The sequence below is a fragment of the Mixophyes fleayi genome, chromosome 3, assembly GCF_038048845.1.
Source record: "Mixophyes fleayi isolate aMixFle1 chromosome 3, aMixFle1.hap1, whole genome shotgun sequence".
NCBI classification, from domain to species: domain Eukaryota; kingdom Metazoa; phylum Chordata; class Amphibia; order Anura; family Limnodynastidae; genus Mixophyes; species Mixophyes fleayi.
In genome coordinates, this window is record NC_134404.1 from 308,272,819 (window position 1) to 308,280,909 (window position 8,091).

At 39.7% G+C, this 8,091-nt stretch overlaps 1 protein-coding gene across 1 annotated transcript; it reads right to left on the bottom strand.

Moving 5' to 3' along the window:
* Positions 1 to 2,355: 2,355 nt before the first annotated feature.
* LOC142143256 (uncharacterized) lies at positions 2,356 to 7,475 on the bottom strand. The gene is made up of 4 exons (XM_075200969.1): positions 6,892 to 7,475; positions 6,299 to 6,507; positions 5,442 to 5,931; positions 2,356 to 2,368 (listed from the first exon to the last, which is right to left on the bottom strand). The coding sequence occupies exons 1-4, from the start codon at positions 7,119 to 7,121 to the stop codon at positions 2,356 to 2,358; spliced, it is 942 nt and encodes a 313-aa protein (XP_075057070.1). The 5' UTR covers positions 7,122 to 7,475.
* Between the last annotated feature and the right edge of the window lie 616 nt (positions 7,476 to 8,091).

An 8,091-nucleotide genomic window follows, 5' to 3' on the forward strand; every position in this document is an offset into this window, starting at 1 on the left:
GATATTGGTGAGATACAGATAGAAGATTATGCTGAAAGGTCCTAATGGTTAAGAATTTTATGTTGAAGGTTAGTGGAAAAGTCTTTAATTAGCTGCAGAGTTTGAATATTGAGGCAACTGTGTAGACTTGGGATGTGTCTCTGCATAGATACCTCTCGACTGTAGTAACACACATAAAGATTATCCATCTATATTGATTTATTTTGTACCTGTTTACCCTCCCCTCCACAGATCTTGGTCCTGGATTGTGTTTTTTGGGTGTCTAGTGATTGCTTATTGACATTCCACATTTGTCTGTGTGTGTGGTAAGTAGAAACCAGATATTGTTTTATTACATACCCCTTGTTAAAATACTTTGCATTAAGAATGTCCATACTGTTTTTTTTTTTTTTTTGTTTTTTTCTATTTTCTTTTTCTAATACCTTTTATTTGAAGTGTGGTTTTTCAGACCCTACCTTAAAGACACATTAACACTCTGTGCTTGAGTCATTAAGGAGAGCAAAGGATAAAAAATAAGTAAATGTTCTAGTGGACAAAGCATGTTACAATGTAAGGGGTCAATGTTTTATTTAATTTTTTTTTTTTTGGAATAAAACATAAATATCTTCACATTTAAAAGATCAGTGGTCAAATCATGTGCAAGCTTAGTCAAGGGTTGATTATCTAAGGTATGGTTATTCAAAATGGGAATATGAATAGACATGGTCTGGTGTGTTACTGAAATGGTTTATATGTGTAATAATAGGGGAAAAACCATGCCTACCTGTATTTTACCTTTACAATGTGTGTAGAAAGTATAGCTTCATGCCTCCAAGTTTAGCCTTAATGTCTTTAGCTAAATGCACGTTAATGGGGTAGTTTAAATCAACAGCCTAATGTGGCAACATAATTGATGTTTGGTTTTTCTACAGTTTATTGATCAGCACATATAGTGTTGAGAAGTGCACATTATTGACACTTTATTTGTTTTTCTTATATCTACAGCCTTTAGATTACACTTGGCCTGCAGTGCTGGCTTTTCTGCCATTGCACTTCCTTTTGGAGTTGGTGGATGTTGCCATGGTGAAGGGTGTTGTCAAATGTAAGTAGTATAGTGCTATCTGCACTAAAATGTGATTGGCCAGTGAGTGTGCTCCATACAATAATGTCGTCGTTACTAAGCCTGCAATGTGTGGTTGCACAAACAAAACATATGGGCAGATGCTAGCTATGTAACATATGGGTTTGGTGTTTCAAATTAAGTCAAATAGTGCATTCAGAATCCTAGGTATAGTCCAAACACACAAGCCATTATTATACACTATAATATTACCGGCTTGTTTACACATGCCAATACATTGCTCAATCTCTTGATATCAAAATGCAAGTTGTCTGACCTAATATTGCCATATTAATTTGTTGCCTTTCGTTCAACAGGGTGTGTTGGCGTGGGTTTTGGATTTGTGCAATTCGTGTCTCACTACATGTTGTTGAATTTCTCCAGAGCTCCAAGCCTGCTTATGTCTCTCTTCAGTCTGGCCAGATTGTCATCTCTTAATCCAAGGAATTTTTACACACACAGACCATTACCTTGTTTGCTTTGTTTTTGTCAGCACATTTGAATTCATATATGTAATAAATCTAGCCTATGCTGCAAATTTGTCAGCAATCAGTTGTCATGCCATTTTGTACCATTACTACAGTGCACTGATTAATATTTTAATACCCATAAATCCATGTGTAGTGCTTTCAAAACTATTGTGGAACAGGTATTATTTTAAATGAATATATGAAATCTAGGTGTGGTTATTTTCTCCTTTGCCACAGATACACCATAGCCTACAAACACGCTAAATGGGGTAAATGTATAGTTTTAGAAAATGTCTATAGTGTGGAGGTTTGTATGTGTGTTTGGTGCTTAGTAGTAAATTGTTTGGACACTTTCAGCTTTTAGAGCGAACATGTGATGTGCGTAGGAATATAGGCATCACATTACAGGTAAATGTATATAAAGAAAGCAAAAATGTTAGCAGTGTCAGGTCACACACTACCAACTTTTGGCCCTTGGCCAAATGGGATAACAATATTTTTCGCTTGTGCTAGTGGCACTTTGTTTCAAAGTGGTCCAACACCCACATGCCAGACACAAACCCCACACTAACAATTATGGGGAATGCATTAGGGCACTAAGCTAGTGGAGTCTTGCTACAAGGCCATAATACCATCACCTAGGGCCTGAATCATTAGTAATCTTCTTATCTTGTGCAAAAGGTAAGATGCTTATTGTTACGAAGAAACGGGGAGATAAGAGTGAAGCAAAGATGGATTTTCATCCTAGCGTAAGAAATTCGTCACTTATGCAGTGGCTTTTGCTTCTTATCTCCCTTTTCTGATCATGAACAGAGTGGATTAGCTTAAGATAAGCAAAAAATGACAGATAAGATCCTTAATGAATCAGGCCCCTAGTTTGCTAATTGGTCAAGGCAGCTATATGTAAACTTACAGCCACCATAGATACTCCACATGAGAACTAGTTACATTAGTCTGTTTACCCATTGTTAGGCAGCAGTCACTTGATATGTTTGCTGAACCTGATAATGTAGGTCTCCAATGTTATTGTGGTGTAGAAATGTGAAATTTATTCTCAATACCATTTTCATGTAGCTTGCCCTCTGAAAGTGGAAAGTAGTGACAAATTCACATTCCACCTTTGTTTCTCTTCAAAGTGTGTGTCGTAATACCACCTATGTCTGTTTAAACATGCTAGTCAATGTTGACAATAATTTGCAGCATTTGTCCATGCCTTGGGCAAGGGAAGTACAAAGCCTTAATGTACAGATATCCTCCCTTTAGGATTATGGCTCCATGTTCAAATTCCTTTACCACCATCTAATCCAGGGGTGGGCAAACCTGTCCTCAAGGGCCATATCCAGTTCATGTTTTTAGGATTTCTGTCTGTAGAAACAGGTGGGATAATTACTGACCCAGCCAAATAGATTAACTCAGCTGTACATGATTAAAGAAATCCTAAAAACATGAACTGGATATGGCCCTTGAGGACAGGTTTGCCCACCCCTGATCTAATCCAAGAGTGTTGGGCCGAGCACACAGTATTTTGAGGGATTAATGTCTGGTAGATATTGTTGATGTTTACATTGTTAGGTGAGGCATCCAGTTTTTTTGGCTTATAGAGGGTGAACATGTGCAATGGGTACCTGTGTCTGTATTGGCAAGAAATCACAACATACCAAGCTTCAAATGATAATATGTTGCCCGTTATATAAAATTGCTTGGCCTTGCATAAATGTTTTCCAAAACTGGAAGGGAGCCAAATCCAAGTGACGTGCCCACTTTAACAATGAATGTATTAGTGTACATTACGTAAGAAACTCTAGGGTCTGTTTGTTATAATAATGTATTCAAGGTTCCAGATTGGTTTAAACTATCATGGATTGGGGGGATCAGATCATAGTTTGGAAAAGTCTTTACAGGATAGAGGAGTTTGGTGGACAAACTACCTCTTGGAGTCTACTTACTTGTATTACAGAGTGTGCTTCTTTGCCTGACCAAACCATATCTATACTCCAAGCTTTTTCATTTGCGTCTTACATGATTAGTCAGACACACAGCACTACATACACCCATATAGTGTGTCAAACTGTCACGTTAGTCTGTATTTCTTGATCCGAATCAGGGACCCTTGGGATTACCTGCAGCAGGTGTGAATCTGAACAGAGCAGCCTGGATGATCTTCCTGCTCATGTTCTTGCTGATTGTCCAATCTAGCAGGGGAATGAGCAGTCTGAGAATGTGGACACAAACACTGATTTTGTAATGCAGCCAGAAACACTGGGGCCAATAACTATCCACTGGAGAGAAGTGTGTTGTTCAGGCAATGAACAGATCACAGCAGCAGCTTTAAATAGTTTGTCCCAAGCAACTATTGGCTGAGCACTTAATGGGATCACAGGTGCTGAATCTGGTTGATCTGGAATGATCACCTGACTGCATCCAATATGCCTGTGCACATGCAGCAGAACAAACAGTGTGTGTTTGATTACAAACGGAGCTGTGGAGGACGGGAATGTTGCTGACGACCAGAAGGCACCCAGGTAGCCGTGATATGACAGCGGCTGATGGGGTAAGTGCACCTAAGATCCAAATGTGAGACCCAACCTATATGTGCTTAGTGCAATAAGGTCATGAGGTTACTTGTAAATAACTGTTATGCTAAATGACATCCAGTGTACCACACACTGTGCATTAGCACTAATCTTAAATACAAATCCCTTATTAGATTTTTAGAATTAGCACAGATTCTTACCTGTACAAAATAGTAGTTAACAATATTTGTCCTGTGCCATCATGGGAAAAAATTTTTTTACATTTATTTGGGTTCCCTTAACACCTGTCTTTTGTGGCTCCTTTGTGTCAGGTTACAGTTTGCAAATGCAATACTTTCTTGACAGAATGATTTGCCCTACCTCTAAAGGGGCACTGTAGTTGCACGTTGTGTTTGCAATTATTTAGTCAGGCAAATAAAGAAACACTGTGGCAAAAGCATTAAGAAGCTTACCTTGATACACTTCTTGTTTAAGTCTTCTTCAGCAAACCATGGGCCAGAATCATTCTGGAAAGGTAAGGCAAAGTAACTAAGCAAGGGCAAAGCATGTCAGTTTGGAGGGGGATGTAAACCAAAAATGTCATTGGAGATGTAATTTTGGGGTAGGAGAGGTCCTACCTGACATGAACATTTCAGTGTACAAATAAGCTATCAAGTATTTGTGCGGTACATTAGGATACAGACAATTTTTTATTTTCGTGCTCTAAACCTATTGCTAATTTGCACCACTTGCATTTTAAAAGGCTTTTGAGCAGCATTCAGAAATATGTATCCTTGACATCTAGGTTCATTACTCAATCAGGGCCATGGCATGGTTTTGGTCAGCACACTGATATTAGATACATATTTGTTTGAATACGTAAATGAATCAGCCAGTTTGTTTGGAGATTATACTATGGTTAGACTTGATAACAAGCATTGTTATTAAAAAAAACATTATGGAATCTGCCGTACAAAAGAAATAGACATTTCAGTAGTAGGAATTTTTTTATTATAAAAAAAAAAAATATACATATTTTCGTCATATATTAAACTATATTTGTGAGGTTAAAACAATACAAATTACTTTTTCCGTGTTTTTTTAAAGGCGGTTGGACGGGAGGCTCCCCTACTCCGACTTCTTGTCACCCGTGATGTAGAGGAGTCAGAGGAACCAGGCAATGGGGCAAGGCAAGCGGGTTGTGTCCGACGAGGTGAAGGTGCAGGGTCAGGGGATGGGGATGGGGCCACGACAGGCGAGGGGGAAGTGGGCACAACAGGGGATTGGCCATAGCCACGAGCAAAGGCAAAACACATAAGACGACATAGTTCGGGGTCAGGGAGGGCGGAGGCGACAGACACATCAGGGAGGGCGGAGGCGACAGACACATCAGGGAGGGCGGAGGCGACAGACACATCAGGGAGGGCGGAGGCGACAGACAACTGGGTATGGGGGCTGGCGAACAAATAATCTGAGCTGGGTGAAGGGATTGTGCCGGAGGTGCGTTGGGAGTGGACATGCAAGATATCACCCAGGAGTGTTGCAATATTTGTCACTGAAGTATTTAAATTATCAATTTTGGTGGCGAGTGTCGTCAGTAAAGAGGTGTGTGTGCTCATGAAATCGGAGAGTGTGTTAGTGAGACGGTCGATTTGCTGATCCGTGTGTTGGACAGTGCTTGATATGTGTGACAGGTGAACATTCTGTGCAAGAGTGACGTCTTTAAGATTTTCGGCTGCGCGTGCGAGTGTCCGCTGCCTTACATATTCAGCTGGAGGCAGCTGAGGCTCCTCCACATCACGGGCAACTTCTTCATCCACCGGTGAAGCAGGCGCCTGCTGCTCACATGCTGTAGAGAGATAAATAAGTAAAATAAAGTAATTAGAATCAATGAGTAAGGTGCGATATTATATTGGCAAAAACATCTTACAACGCGTGATGTAGCATTGGTAAAGTGTCAGCTTCCCTTGAATGTGCTAGCAGCCCTTTCCGCTCCCCAAATACAAACATTGCCACTTATGGTCTGACATTTTAGGATGAGCCCTACATATTGAGACCATTTGTCTTCAGTGTGTAAATGTCATTTCCTACTATGTGATAGGCAAACACATTGTGCAATTGAAGTTTACCTTCACACACACATCCTGAGAGTTGACACTTTTACTCAGACAGATACAAAGCTTTACAGACATTAAGAAAGCAAACTCATCATGTACCTAGTGGAGCGGCCTCTCCTGTTCGGGGTGGGCTAGAGCCAGTGTCTATGTCGCCCACCCCAACTATCTCCACCAGGGCTATTGCAGCCCTCGCCCGCTCCTCGAGGGGTGTTAAAGTAGTACGTAGTCGAGGCCCCCCACCAGTGCCTTGAGCATGCCTGTGAAGCTCAACAAGCTTCGCTTTCAGGCGTCCTTTATAGTCTGCCCATCTGTGGAATAGACAAACATTATTGCCTCACATAGTACCTTCAACTCAAAATGACACATTTTTCAATCAAATACATTGCACGTTTGCTAATCACAACAATTTAACCTTCACATACAGTAATACAGATTTTGCTCTTTTGAAGCGCGTATAATGTGGTAAACATATTATGTCAATGTGACCAAGGGCCATGGTGTTAGTTTCTGAAAACAAAGGGCCTGATCAACAAATGCATTGGAGTCACAAGGTGGTTTCACCTCACAGGTGACTAATGCTACTATGTCACAATATCCATATTTATCTCTAGCGATATCTATATATATTATTTGACAAATACACACAGTCAGTAAAGTTAAATAGGGCTATTATTTTTAAATTTAATTCGTACCTTTTCTGTACTTCAACCTTTGTACGCTCATACGGAGATATTTCATTTATGAGCCTTGTGATTTCCTGCCAATGGGTTTGGCGCTCGCGTCCGGTTATTTGGCGGTTCCCACTGTGGAACCTCGCCAGAACCTCTTCTACCAGCACCTCCAGCTCCTCCTCTATGAAGTTGTTTTTACGCCTAGTTGGCAGCCCTGGTGCCTCCACATTACTTGGGCCAGCATCAGACATATTCCTATTTCAAAGATAAGTTGTGTCTTTATAGGCAATGCACACAGTCAGGTGGTGATACAGAATCTAAGCACATTCCCCCCCTACATAAGGTACAATTTCACAAACTTCTAACTAGGTCTAAAACACATGCCCCTTATTATAATAAACATTGTGGTTTGTCTATTTAACGGCCATTTAGTTTGACCACTGCATTTTGACTGACATATTAGTCAAATACTATAGCAACATTCTCCTACTACTACTACTACTACTCTTCACTTTTCAAACCATAACATTGGTTTACAGGTTAGCAACACACCAAAATGAAGGATATCACTCAGTTGCAAACCCTATATTGTGTAATTATTATTAATATTTGGTTACAAATCGGCCAACATTTGGACCCATGTGTCCATCAATGGAATGAGCTAGTTATTATGCCGTTGAACAAGGATAAGTTTCAAAAGAACTTAGCATACTGTAGGCTACTATTGAAAACTTTACATGTTAAATGTGAGGCCAGGGGCCCTTTGCTTAGCAGTTTTTTTTACATTCCGGCCACACACATTGCAGAGCAAACAGTTTACTACATTAGGAGATAAAAATATTTTGGAACTATTCAGAAATTTCAGATAAATTCTTATACTTACTTTTCTCCAAAGTTTGGCACAAAAGACAAAAATTATTTTGATAGTCAACTGGGTAATGCGTGGTATGGGCTGCGAAAAAAAAAACAAATTAATTTTTATAAGCAAGAAAAGGTAATGTGGTAAACAAAGCTAACCTCCTAATTTGAATATGGATAAGGTTCAAAAGAACTTAGCATACTGTAGGCAGAAAACTTTAGGAGAACACAAAAAATAATAAAATCTTTCAATCTCTGATTTAGTTTGGTACTTACTGTTTGTTGTTGGCTTCTTAGACCAATCATCCAAATGTAATGAAATCTTGACTGTGCTCTATCCAGGCTAAAAAGCGAATGAACAGG

What these genes read in the sequence shown, in the direction of transcription:
- LOC142143256 (XM_075200969.1), bottom strand. Translation starts at nt 7,121, where the DNA reads ATGTCTGATGCTGGCCCAAGTAATGTGGAGGCACCAGGGCTGCCAACT. An exon ending in AAGGTTGAAGTACAGAAAAG is followed by an intron (nt 6,508 to 6,891) that starts GTACGAATTAAA and finishes TCTATTCCACAG; the next exon opens with ATGGGCAGACTATAAAGGAC. An exon ending in AGGAGAGGCCGCTCCACTAG is followed by an intron (nt 5,932 to 6,298) that starts GTACATGATGAG and finishes ATCTCTCTACAG; the next exon opens with CATGTGAGCAGCAGGCGCCT.